The 13,893-nt window shown below is 48.7% G+C and overlaps 1 protein-coding gene and 3 non-coding genes across 4 annotated transcripts in view; all 4 read right to left on the bottom strand.

The window, feature by feature from the left end:
* LOC125944068 (uncharacterized) overlaps positions 1-5,502 on the bottom strand; it is a 9,981-nt gene extending 4,479 nt beyond the window's left edge. Inside the window, exon 1 of the mRNA XM_049663843.1 lies at positions 5,068-5,502. Within this exon, the coding sequence (XP_049519800.1) occupies positions 5,068-5,502 (435 nt within the window). The remainder of the gene's footprint in view (positions 1-5,067) is intronic.
* Trnam-cau (transfer RNA methionine (anticodon CAU)) lies at positions 106-177 on the bottom strand. The gene has a single exon. It is a non-coding gene; the product is annotated as a tRNA-Met (tRNA).
* Positions 603-674, bottom strand: Trnam-cau (transfer RNA methionine (anticodon CAU)). Its single transcript has one exon. It is a non-coding gene; the product is annotated as a tRNA-Met (tRNA).
* A 233-nt stretch (positions 5,503-5,735) lies between the features above and the next one.
* On the bottom strand, positions 5,736-5,807 carry Trnam-cau (transfer RNA methionine (anticodon CAU)). Its single transcript has one exon. It is a non-coding gene; the product is annotated as a tRNA-Met (tRNA).
* Positions 5,808-13,893: the final 8,086 nt, after the last annotated feature.

Raw genomic sequence — 13,893 nt, 5'->3', positions numbered from 1 at the left:
CGTCGGTGCATGAGTGCGATTCACGGCATACAATATTGCACGCTGACATGAAATAACGCGCTGATTAGATATTTCTGTAAAATGTGAGAAAAATAAAAATGTCTGTAGCAGAGCGTGGTTTCGATCCACGGACCTCTGGGTTATGGGCCCAGCACGCTTCCACTGCGCCACTCTGCTTTACTGTTAATGCGTGTAAATTTGCTCACATTTGTAATAAACGATTCAAGCTTCTTAAAGTGCGGAAAGGAGGCGTCGTGCATCAGAGCGATTCACGGCATACAATATTGCACGCGGACATGAAATAACGCGCTGATTAGAAATTTCTGTAAAATGTGAGAAAAATAAAAATATATGTAGCAGAGCGTGGTTTCGATCCACGGACCTCTGGGTTATGGGCCCAGCACGCTTCCACAGCGCCACTCTGCTTTACTTTAATGCGTGTAAATTTGCTCACATTTGTAATAAACGATTCAAGCCTCTTAAAGTGCGGAAAGGAGGCGTCTTGCATGAGTGCGATTCACGGCATACAATATTGCACGCGGACATGAAATAACGCGCTGATTAGAAATTTCTGTAAAATGTGAGAAAAATAAAAATATATGTAGCAGAGCGTGGTTTCGATCCACGGACCTCTGGGTTATGGGCCCAGCACGCTTCCACTGCGCCACTCTGCTTTTTTTTTCTTTATTGCCGGTTTTTCAACAACAAAACACGTAGCACACATCACAAATGAGACGTCAAAACAAGGTTACAATAAAGGTTGTTATTGTTGTGCACATAATGCCGTCAGTCACGTGGTGACTGGCGATGTCAATTAAAATTCTTTTAGTGTAACCAAGGGTTCCACACTGGCAATCCAGGGGGAAACACCTTCTTTTGCTTTTTCTACTTCTATTAAACGAGCCATGCTCTCTCGAAAGTACAGCCTTGCCGGTCTTCTATCTGGTTCACAGTAGAAGCCAGCCATTCGTGAGCGCCATATACTGTGCAGGCCAGTCAACATAATCAGATCAAAAGGTACTTCTTCTTCGTTGTCTATTGCAAGGTACCTGATGCCGTGCGTATCTAGCGGGAATTCTTTTTTCATTGTCCGCTGCAACACATCCCAAAAAAAGACCCCCTCCCAACAGTGAAGAAAAACGTGATCGATGGTTTCCGGTTGTTTGCAAATAAAACAGTGAGAACCCCAGGGCATATAAAACCCACGCTCCTCCAGGAAAGTTCTCACTGGTAGCGTCCCGGTATGCAGTTTGAAAAAGAATGATTTCACACTTGGCGCTACTTGCATTCTTTTAACTCTTTTCAGGACATTCTGACCCTGGCCTGCACTGTATATGGCTCTGTACAAGGGAATTGGCAACACTATGTCACATATGTCTTTATACAATTTTCTCTTTGTAACAGAATACAAATAATTATTGGAAAACCGAACGCACAGAAATCGCACACTTGACACTACTTCCCGAAAGTAACCCTGCACCGTACCCGACATGACATGGGTGCTAATAACATAGTCGGGTAACAGTCGCCCTAATCTTGCCTGGCACACCGTTTGCAGGAATGGGTCGCTTACCTCGCGAAAAAAGAAAAACCGGTTCACTAACTGTTTGAGAAAGAGATGTGCCAGTCCAAGCCCCCCACACTTTACTCTCCTGAACAAGTTTGTGCGACTGCACCTTTCCCAGGTAGATCCCCACACAAAGATCGCAAAAACCCTATGCAATTTTTGCACATTTACCCTAGAACAGTACATAACTTGCATCACATACCATAATTTAGCCACAAAAAACATGTTACACACGGTAGCCCTCGCAAACATGGAGAGATAATTAGCCCTCCAAGCATTCGCCTTTTCACGTAAGAAGTCTGCTTGTTGCTGCCAGTAGTCATTATTATTTTTGTAGTACTGAAGTGGCACACCGAGGTACTTCACAGGCATCCTCTGCCACACGACGTTGGCAAAAATGTCCGGCGTCGACGGCCACACTCCGTGCCAAAATCCCAGGCACTTTCCCCAGTTTACCCGACTTCCTGTAACGTCGCTGAAAATTTTGACAGCTCTAATAGATTCTTCGATGCTTTCGTAATCAATACAACAGACTGCAACATCATCGGCATACGCAAGCAATTTCACCTCTGACGAATGTAAACGAAAACCGTTAATAGCATTATTTTCAAGTATTGACAGACATAACGTTTCAATGTAAATGCAGAACAAAAGTGGACTGATGGGGCAGCCCTGGCGAACGGAACGCTGGATTTTTATGGGGGCCCCCAATGCCTTGTTAATAATTAGTCTGGTAGAGCAATTCTGATACGCCAGAGCTACACCGTCCATGATGATGGACCCGACATTAATGTGTTCTAATATGGTAAACAAAATAACATGCGCTACACAATCAAATGCCTTCTCCAGGTCCAACTGGAGTATGGCCACACATGCTTCCAGGGAATCGCAACACTCTAGAACGGACCGCATCTTGTGAACATTCGTAGCTATAGTGCGACCCTTAATTCCACATGTTTGGTGCGGACCGACTATGTCTTTAATAACTGTCTGAAGTCTGGCAGCTAGAACTTTCATTAAAACCTTGTAGTCCACATTTGTGAGTGCTATTGGTCTATATGATGTTACTTGCTTCAGCTTGTCCTCATCCTCTGACTTCGGAATCAGCACCGTGTGGGATTCACTGAACGACGGTGGTAATACCTTTCCTTCGTACGCTTCGTTGAAAACTGCTACGAGCACTTCTGACAATTCCTTTTTAAATCGCTTGTACCACGCAGCGCAAAGCCCATCAGGGCCAGGCGATTTGCCGGGATTCAAGTTATCAATCGCGCGTTCCACTTCAAAAACAGTTATCGGTGCTTCTAATGCAGCTTTCGTTTCATCACTCAGTTGGGGCATGCGTGCTAAAAACTTCGTTTTAAAGCGTTCCAGGTCTACCTGCCTATGTGCAAATAGATTCTCATAGTGCTGAAAGAACACACGTGCTATGCTATCGGTACCTGTGACTTCGTGACCGCCCGCTTCGATCACGTCAATCTGATTGCGTCGTGCGTGCGCCTTTTCCAGTCCAAGCGCCCTTTTTGTGGGTGTCTCCCCCATAGCAAAGGACTCGGCTCTAGCACGAACAATCGCGCCGCGATAACGCTCCTCGTCATGCAGTTCAAGTTGCTGTTTGATATTCCGTATATCACTTTTGAATGCTCCCGGCTCTTGGCACTCCAGTTCTGTTAACTTTTCCAAGGTTGTTCTTAGTTCTTTTTCTTTCTTTTTTGCTTCATAATTTAGTGTGACGGTACGATCGATGGCTTTCATTTTAATCCGCTGTTTAAACTCTTCCCATCGCTCTGCAAATTTACCTTCTCCGTTCACAAGAGTTTCTGCGATGCACTCCAACACCTCTGCTACGAAACTTTCATCAGTGGTCAGTTTCGAATTCATTTTCCACAGTTCCCAAGAGAATCTGCAACCTTGTGTCTTTCTTCCTATGTCACATTTAACTAGACAATGATCGGTGAAGGAAATAGGACAGACATTGTAACTGTTGCACATCGGTATTGCTGCAAGCGACACGTAAATGCGATCTAAACGCGCATGGCTGTTTCCCTGAAAGTGCGTGAAACGCACATCTCGCGTCCCCATCATGCAGTCAGCCACGTCCTCCAATTCCCATTCAGTAATTATCTCGGCCAAAATGTCCCGACCTTTATCGCTCTTTAGGCCTCGATTTGACCTATCTCTGGCATTGAGAACACAATTAAAATCACCTAACAGTACCATATGCTTATCAGAAGACATGTGCTCATTTAACTTTGAGAAAAAAAGCGACCGATCTTCTGACACATTTGGCGCATAAATACACACCACACGCCATTCAAGTCCACTCAATACAAAATCGCACGAAACTAACCGGCCGGATGAACATGAAAAAATACGTTGCACCGCGAGACCCGATAATTTCTTGACAAACAATACGCAACCCGCCGACGCCCCTATGGCGTGGCTCACTATCGCGTAATACCGCGACGTAAACCGCTGCACCATGCTCCGTGTCTCCTCGTCACCATCCACTTTTGTCTCTTGCACTGCTAACACGTCAAGGTCATGGTCCACCAGGAGCCTGAACACTTGGCTCTGCTTTCGCTTGGCGGCCAGACCTCGAACGTTTAGCGTCGCCAATCTAAGCGTCGGGTTGGTAGCCATGGCTGTCTAGTGAAATGAGATTGGGCCCGGAGCATGGTGCTTACCTTTAGCGTCTAGCTCTCCGCTAGACGCCTCCAGGTCCACCCGGTGGACCGGTGCCACTGGAGAGTGGTGGTGGCTTGTTGTCAGTCTTTTTTTCCGCTGTATTAATAGTTGGGACGTGGCTTGTAGCTGCTGCGCCTGCCCACAGATGTCTTCGAAGGCGGCCCGTCCTCGCTACTCCCTTGGTTCGCTGCGTTGCTGCCTGCAGGCTGTTCAAGAGGACGTTTGACAGAGGCTCCGACGTTGCTGCCCGTTGCGTCGTTCTTTTCCGACGGGTCTTCCACTGTCTGCATTGGCACACATGCTTCCGCTGAGTTGCTTGTGCTTTCTTCCGTAGTCTTGTCCGTTGTATCTTCTGCCCCTCCATCGGTAGCCTTGTTGTCCACTGGTGCCACCGCCTCGACAGCCGGTGCAAGCGAACAGGCTGCCGCACTTGGGGTTGCCTGGTCTCCTGCCCCTTTTGCCGCGTCCTCGGCCTCGGCCACATCCATCAGCAACTGCGCGGCGTCGTCACCCTCGGCCGGCCCGGTCGCAGAAGCGTACGTGCGTATGCACTGGTCTTCCGAGTGGCCAAACCTGCGGCATTGCGAGCACCGAGGGACCTTGCACTCCCGACGTACATGACCAGAGCCTTGGCAGCGCAAGCACTGCATTGGGCGGCCAGGCACGACAACAAGTGCCAGTTCACCTGCGACCCTGCTTTGGTGAGGGAGGTCTTCCAGCTTCACGCCGCTCTTGAGCAACACGGAGCGGGTAGTCGTCCCCTTGTCGCTGATTCCTTGTACCCGCCATCGCTCTCGGGTGACCTGAACGACCTTTCCAAAGGCCGCCAGCGCCGTTCTTACATCTTCATCAGCCACACCATGTATTAGCCAATGAAGACGCAGCCGTACCTGCTGGTCTTGGGGGTCAACCACGATGCAGCGCCGCCCCTTTACCTTGAGCTCCTTGACGTCCAGCAGCCGTTTCGTGGCGTCGGCGTTGTTCATGGTCACCGCCCAGACGTGGTTGATCTGGTAAGCCCCAAGCGCAAGCACCTCCGGCAGCAGTCCTGTTGGGCCGAGAGCGTCCCGAAAATCCTCAGCTCTGTAGGGTCTGGCTCGCACGTCACCGTGCAAAAATACGGTGTTCAACACCACGCGTCCTTTTGGCAGGGGAGGCAAAATAATCTGATAGCCTGTGTCGTCTTCGCAGTTCACCCTGTTTCCGCGGCCAACTAGGGCCGCTGTCGCCGCTCCATTGGAGCCCATGACTCTGCTGACCGTTCAGCTCGGCTGCCGGAAGCAGAATGCTGCGCCACTCTGCTTTACTGTTAATGCGTGTAAATTCGCTCACATTTGTAATAAACGATTTAAGCTTCTTAAAGCGCGGAAAGGAGGCGTCGTGCATGAGTGCGATTCACGGCATACAATATTGCACGCGGACATGAAATAACGCGCGGATTAGAAATTTCTGTAAAATGTGAGAAAAATAAAAATATATGTAGCAGAGCGTGGTTTCGATCCACGGACCTCTGGGTTATGGGCCCAGCACGCTTCCACTGCGCCACTCTGCTTTACTGTTAATGCGTGTAAATTCGCTCACAATTGTAATAAACGATTCAAGCTTCTTAAAGCGCGGAAAGGAGGCGTCGTGCATGAGTGCGAATCACGGCATACAATATTGCACGCGGACATGAAATAACGCGCGGATTAGAAATTTCTGTAAAATGTGAGAAAAATAAAAATATATGTAGCAGAGCGTGGTTTCGATCCACGGACCTCTGGGCCCAGCACGCTTCCACTGCGCCACTCTGCCTTTTTTTTTCTTTATTGCCTGCTTGGCACAATACAGGGAAAACAATAATATAACATCATGTTAAAAATGCTAACTTGTCTATAGTTAGCATATGTGGGCTAAAAACGCTTTAGGGCCAAGAGTTCGCCCAGAAAGACATACCAATCAGGTTTTTCATCCTGCTGCTTGTATACATCTCGTAAATACGCAATGCTTTCGTTGAAGTTGTCTCTGGCTGACCTTGGGTTTACATCCTCATTGCGCACTGACATTCTGGTTTTCCATACACTGTGCATTACTAGAATCATTAACATATTGTTACGGAGAGTTGGGCAGAAATGACTTTATTTACAGGAGATGGATGATGGTGAGCGCGCAACCAGGCCTAGAAGCACTTCGTCCTCCTCTTCTTTTCAACTGCCTCTTGTATGCTCGTTACATTCCCCCACAAGCAGACGAAGCCCGTAGGGCGAGTTAGGAGGCATCAGTAGGGTAAAAACGTTTCAGGCGAGCAACATGAGTCACTTGCGTTCTACTTGATCGCCGGCCATTGTCCAGGAGGCGAGCTACCACATAACAAAGTTCACTCAAACGTTCCAGGACAACGTATGGGCCAGAATAGTGGGACAGGAACTTTTGACACAAGGCCCGCTTGCGTTGTGGTGTCCAAAGAAGCACCAAGTCGCCTTTGGCGAACGAAACAGGCCCGTGACGCTCGTCGTAACGGTCCTTTGAACGGTGTTGCGAGGCCAAAGTACGAAGGCGGGCTATTCGGCGGGCTTCTTCAGCGAGGCACACAGTCTTTGACACAGAATCGTCGTCGTGCAGAATAAAGTTTAAGAAAGTATCGAGAGGGCTACGCGGTAGCCTTGCATAGAGGAGATAAAATGGGCTGTAGTTCGTGGTTTCATGTTTCGCCGTGTTGTATGCGTAGGTTATGAAGGGCAGCACGTCGTCCCAGTTCTTATGGTTGGAGGAAACATACATGGCAAGCATGTTGGTCAGTGTTCGGTTCGTCCTTTCAACGAGGCCATTGGTCTGTGGATGATACGGTGTGGAGTGACGGAACTCAGAAGTGCACAGACGAAGTAGCTCCTCAACGGCGTCCGCAGTGAACTGGCGACCACGGTCACTGATGATAACACGCGGCGGACCATGACGAAGAACTACGGAACGCAGCAGGAAAAGCGCCACACATGCAGCGGTGGAAGAGGGTATGGCTGCAGTTTCTGCGTACCGTGTGAGATGGTCCACGCAAACGATTATCCAACGGTTCTTATTGTTAGATAACGGGAATGGACCCATAAGGTCAATGCCTACTTGCTCGAAAGGTGTACTGGGCGGTGTCAATGGCTGCAGGGGACCTGGTACAGCGGTGGTTGGTCGCTTGTGACGTTGACACGTTTCACAACTAGCGACATAGTGTTTGGTTGTCTGGTACATGTTGGGCCAATAAAAGCGCTCTTGCGTGCGGTGTAGCGTTCGCACGACACCAAAATGACCAGATATCGCATCGTCATGCATGGCGCGTAAGACGTCGGCGCGGAGACTCTCGGGAACAACTAGAAGAAAACGTGCTCCATTCCCGGAGTAATTGTTCTTATACAGCAACTCATCACGAATGGTGAAGCGACCGCTGCCTTGAGCAGTACGAGCGGCGGCAAACAGCGGATCCAGGTTGAGATCATTGCGTTGCTCTCTCTGAAAGTCTGCCGCGTCGGGGAACGTACGAGTAATGGCAGCGAGATAGTCATCAAAATTCTCAGCTTCGCAGTCGGAAGTCGCAAGAGGAATGCGAGAAAGGCAGTCTGCGTCGGCATGACGACGTCCGCTCTTGTATGACACCACGAAGTCATATTCCTGTAGGCGCAGCGCCCAGCGCGCGAGTCTACCTGATGGATCACGCAAGCCAACCAGCCAGCATAAAGAGTGATGATCGGTGACTATCTTAAATGGTCTTCCGTAAAGATAACATCGAAATTTCTGCACGGCGAAAACAGCTGCCAGGCATTCCTGCTCCGTAACCGTATAATTGCGCTCGGACTTGCTCAGACAACGGCTGGCATATGCAACGACATGTTCGGCGTTGTTGTGACGTTGTACAAGTACCGCTCCTATTCCGATTCCACTAGCATCGGTGTGGACTTCAGTCGGGCAAGATGGGTCGAAGTGACGCAAGAGGGGTGCTGACGTTAGTATAAATTTCAGTTGCGAGAATGATGCGTCACACTCCGGTGTCCATGTGAAGGATACATCCTGTCGCAGAATAGATGTCAACGGGTGAACAATATCGGCAAATCGGGGTACAAAACGACGAAAATAGGAACATAGACCAATGAAGGAGCGAAGTTCTCGTGCTGTCTGTGGTGGTTTGAAAGAGCCGACTGCTTCAATCTTACGGGGATCGGGTCTGACGCCATCCTTGTCGACTAGATGTCCCAGAACCAATGTTTGACGCTCGCCAAACCGACACTTTTTTGAGTTTAAAACTAGTCCAGCTTTCTCGATGCAACTCAGAACGAGACTCAGGCGGGCGTTATGTTCTTCCAACGTGCGGCCGAAGATTACAACATCATCCAAGTAACACATGCATATCTCCCACTTTAGGCCACGTAATATTGTATCCATGAATCTTTCAAAGGTGGCGGGAGCATTACAGAGGCCAAAGGGCATAACATTAAATTCGAATAAGCCATCTGGGGTCACGAATGCGGTCTTTTCCTTGTCTTTAGATTCCATAGGTATTTGCCAATACCCCGATCGTAGATCAAGCGTCGAAAAATAAGAAGCAGCGTGTAAGCAATCGATGACGTCGTCGATTCGCGGTAGTGGGTAGACATCCTTCTTCGTCACAGCGTTTAGACGTCTGTAATCTACGCAGAATCTCCAGGAACCATCTTTCTTCCGGACGAGGATTACTGGAGCTGCCCATGGGCTGGACGACTCTTTAACAACACCTTTTTTTCATCATTTCCTTAACTTGTTCTGCGATAACCTTGCGCTCTGAGGATGACACGCGGTAGGGCTTCTGGCGAATGGGGTGTGCTGAGCCGGTATCTATTCTGTGGCGAGCTCGTGATGATGGTAAATCAAGTGGCTTATCTCCGTGGGTAAAATCAAATGCAGCAACATGTCGAGATAGGACTTGTACCAGTGCTTGACGCTCAGGTGTGCAGAGAGCCTTGCTGATCATACCGAGAATCAGCTCTTCAGAAGGGCGATAATCGCATGGAGAGTAAGCAGGAGCGGGCTCTGCTGTGAGTACTGCTATTGAGCTGCATGAAGCTTCATCGAAAAGGGCAATTTTCATGCCTCGAGGCAGAACTACTGGCGTGGCGGAACAATTCAGCGCCCACAACGTTGCGACTCCTCTCGTCAAGCACACGACAGAGCAAGGCACGAGTATACATTTTTTAGCACAGTTAATGCTGATGGGCCTAATCACGAGGTCAACGCAAGGAGCGTCAACAGTAGTTGCACAAACACGAACGGGCGTTAGGCACCATGAGGGGGCAAGCACTGCATCAAGCACACTGAGTGTATTCCTTTCTTCGTCACACGAGCTTTGTTCAGAAAGCGCGGGTAAAAGCACCTCGTTCACATGGATTTCACCATTTCCACAGTCCACAGAAGCACCGCAGTGTTGAAGGAAATCTATGCCGAGAATCACATCGTGCGAACAGCGGGCAAGGACTAAAAACTCCGACACAAACACTTTCCCAGCCAACGTAACACTTACAGCGCAAACACCGAGGGGGTGGAGCCACTCTCCGCCCACTCCACGAAAGGTAACGGCATCGTCCCATGAAAACATAACTTTGTGGCCTAGGCGGTTCTTGAAAGCGAGGCTCATGACAGACACATTCGCACCAGTATCAACTAAAGCAGTGGTCGGCAATCCGTTAACTAGCACATTCACTTTGTTTTTGATCATCACAGCAGGCAGAGGTATTTCATCCAAAGACCGTCCGGCGACCTCACCTCCATCGGCCGCGGAGGCTAGTTTCCCGGCGGGGGCGAAGATGCACGGCGCCGAGGGGACGGAGAACGACGAGGACGGTTAATTGGTGGTGTCAGGCTGCGGTCAGACGCTGGCGAATCGCTGCGTCTGATCTCGCGCGAGAAACGGTCCGTGGGAAGTGAACTGGTCCATGGGTCGTGCGAAGTACGGGTTCCAGGTGGCGAAAACATCGGCGGTGTCCTTCGTGGCTGACGGTGTTGGCGACAGTAACGAGCTATGTGTCCCGTGGAACCGCAGCTGTAGCACACGGGAGGGTCACGGTTCACTGTATACTCTTCAAAACCAATGCTTGCTCTCTGTGGGCGGTAAGCGAGTTCGTTCTCTCTTGGGTAACTCGCCTCCGGTGTTCGCTGGGATCGGTTGTATCGGTCGTAATTGGGGTCCTGGTAGTAGGGTCGACGTTGCTCTGGTCGCGTCCCGGCATCATAAGTCACGGGGCCTTGGCGATAATACCGTGGCTCTGCCCATCGTGATCGAGCGTCAGAGGGAGCGCCGCTTTCGTAAACAAGTGGTGGCTGTCGAGGCGGGAGTCTATATTCCGCTGGATACTCGGAGAAGGATGAAACGGTTGTCTCAACAGCTGGGGACGAGCATGGGTGATAAGTATCGCGGTGAGTCACTTGTGAGTGTAGGCTGAGCTCTTCTCGAACTATTTGACGGATCGTTGAAGCAAGATCGAGCGACTGGTCGTTATCTATGCTTGCAACGGTCGTAACGTTGGCTAATCTGCCAAACTTCGGCGTAACGCGCCTCGTCTTAAGCTGCTCGAACGTGCGGCAGTGCCGGATGACGTCGGCGACAGAGGCCAGGTTGTCTTTAGCAATCAGAAAGCTATAAACGTCCTCGGCGATTCCTTTTAGGATGTGCCCGACTTTGTCTTCCTCGGACATGCCAGAGTCCACCATCCTGCAGAGTTTTAGCACTTCCTCAATGTAGGTCATGCATGTTTCGCCCGGTACTTGCGCGCGTTGTGAAAGCGTCTGCTCTGCCCTTTTCTTTTTCGTCACGGAGTCACCGAAGCGCTCTTTGATTTGCGAAACAAATCTTTCCCATGTTGTGAATGTCTCCTCGTTGTTGTCAAACCACACCAACGCGGTATCCGTAAGAAAGAACACAACGTTGGAAAGCTGGGAAGTGCTATTCCACTTGTTGTAGGCGCTCACCCGTTTGTAATGGATGAGCCATTCATCGACGTCTTCGCCCGGTTTTCCGGCGAAGGGACGTGCATCTCGTAGTTGCTGGGCAGAACTGGCAGAGGCTGGGACAGGCCGTTGCTCTTCCGCGTCGCGGGACATCTCCAACTCCGCTGGGTTCGGTGGAAGTCCAGCAAGGCGGCGGCTTCGACGAAGAACTTGCGGTATAACCTCCGTCTTCGGGTGTCGATTACCCAGCACCTTCCACCACAACTGTTACGGAGAGTTGGGCAGAAATGACTTTATTTACAGGAGATGGATGATGGTGAGCGCGCAACCAGGCCTAGAAGCACTTCGTCCTCCTCTTCTTTTCAACTGCCTCTTGTATGCTCGTTACAATATCATAGGGCACACTTTCGCTGTCGACCGGGAGAAATCGAATTCCATAAGGTGTGAGCGGCAGTTCCTTTTTTAAAGTTCTTTGGAGGATGTCCCATAGAAAGACAGCATTGCCACAATCGAGGAACATGTGCTCGATGGTTTCGGGCCTTTTGCATATTATACAATTTACCGACCACGGCACGAATATGCCTTTTTCTTGCAACCACGGTTTTGTAGAAAGTGTGCCGCTATGTAGCATGAAAAAAAAAGTTTTGATCGACGACCGGATGGCCATTCTTTTAACCCTTTTCAAGACATTGCTGCCAGGTCCTGGCTTGTACAACGTTCGATACAAAGGCACGGGCATCATCACGTCGATTAGGTCTTTGTACAGACGTTTTCTTTTAACATCGCTCAGATATTCCATTGAAAATCTGACTTTTAACAATTGGAAGGCGGCAACAATTTCGGGCATGTATCCACGAATGCTGGGTTGCATAATGGCACGTGACGACACAATAACATCTGGAAAAGCGTTTGCTAGTCTTACTTGCAAAACGGTCCTCAAAAATATATTCGTTTGATCGCGAAAAAAAAAAGAACCTAGAGACAATTTGTCTCACAAACAAATGAATCAAGCCCAGTCCTCCGGTCCGCACTGGAAGAAACAGGTTGGTGCGGCTCACCCTTTCCCATGATGAATTCCACACAAAGACTGCTAACACTCTATGCAGTCGTTGAATACCTAAACGCGACATGTGCAGTGCTTGCAAGACACACCATACCCGAGCAATAATGAAAATGTTGCACACTGTGGCTCGGGAAAAAATCGATAAATCCCGTCCACCCTATTTTTTTGTTTTTTCGCGAGCTTTGTCTGTCTCCTCTTTCCAGTATTCTTGTGTGTCCTTGTAATATTGGAGTGGTACGCCTAGGTATTTGCTTGGAGTAGTTGCCCATTGGATGTTGGCGTACGTGACCGGTGTGCTATCCCAGTCTCCGTGCCAAAACCCCTGACATTTTTCCCAGTTTATTCTACTCCCGGTGTACTGACAGAAAACCGTGGCATCTCTTATAACTTTTGTTACACTTTCTCTATCAGTACAGAAGACAGCTATATCATCGGCGTAAGACAATACTTTGACCTCGCACGCCATGAGGCGAAATCTTTTTATGTGCTCATTTTTAATAATCTTTAAACAAAAGGGCTCTAAGTAAATGCAAAAAAGTAGTGACGACAAAGGGCACCCTTGTTTCACTGAAGGGACAATCTGAATGCTTTCGCTTACTTGTTTGTTTACTATAACTGAAGCAGTGCATTCGGTGTACGACATTTTAACACCTTCCAGTATTATTTTTCCCACATTAACATATTTCAAAATAGAAAACAATATTTCATGTGTGAAGAGGTCGAAAGCCTTTTCCAGATCTATTTGCAGCATGGCAACGTGGTTGGCAAATACATCACAACACTCTAAAATATTTCTTGCTACATGAATGTTCGTCGTTATGCTTCTACCTTTAATTCCACATGTCTGGTGTGGTCCGACTATATCTTTAATAAAGCCCTGTAATCTTCTTGCCAATACCTTCATAAATACCTTGTAATCTACGTTAGCGAGGGTAATTGGGCGGTAAGAACCAACCAAGAGTTGTTTAAGCCGGTCGTCTGTTTTGGAAATCAGAATGATATGTGACTGCCGGAAAGAAAGCGGAAGTTTTCCGACGTTATATGCCTCTCGTATCACTGCATGGAGCACTTCAGCCATGCTACTTTTGAATTTCTTATAAAAAGCTGAACCCAGTCCATCGGGACCGGGAGACTTTCCGGGGCTTAGATCATCGATTGCCTTTTCGATTTCCTTTATTGTAATTGATGCTTCTAGAAATGATGTAGCGTCCTTATCCAGTTGTGGCTTTAGCGGTAGAAAATCATTTTCAAAACCCTCATTAATTTCTTTCTTTTGGCCAATCAAATTCCGAAAGTGTTCTACAAAAGCATTTTCTATTTCACTTTTCTTATCTGTTACTACGCCTCGGTACTTTATTTCTGTGATTTCGTTTTTTGTCGCGTATCTTTTTTCGTCGCTAAGGGCGCGTTTGGTGGGTGTTTCGCCCATCCACAAACGCTCCGTACGGGCCCGTATTACTGCACCTCTATAATTTTCGATGTCGATAAGGTCAAGCTGTCGCTTGGTATCTCGAATTTCTTTGCTGCGCAGGCCGGGGGCAACGCTTTCTTGGCTTATCAAGAAGTCCAATTGGGCTTGCAGTTCTTTTTCTTGTTTTAGTTTGACGTGCTTAAGTTCAGAAGCTCGTTCTATTGCTTT

The sequence above is a fragment of the Dermacentor silvarum genome, chromosome 1 (genome assembly GCF_013339745.2).
Source record: "Dermacentor silvarum isolate Dsil-2018 chromosome 1, BIME_Dsil_1.4, whole genome shotgun sequence".
Taxonomy (NCBI): domain Eukaryota; kingdom Metazoa; phylum Arthropoda; class Arachnida; order Ixodida; family Ixodidae; genus Dermacentor; species Dermacentor silvarum.
The sequence above is the reverse complement of the archived record's forward strand: the minus strand, read 5'-3'. Positions and strand labels throughout refer to the sequence as shown.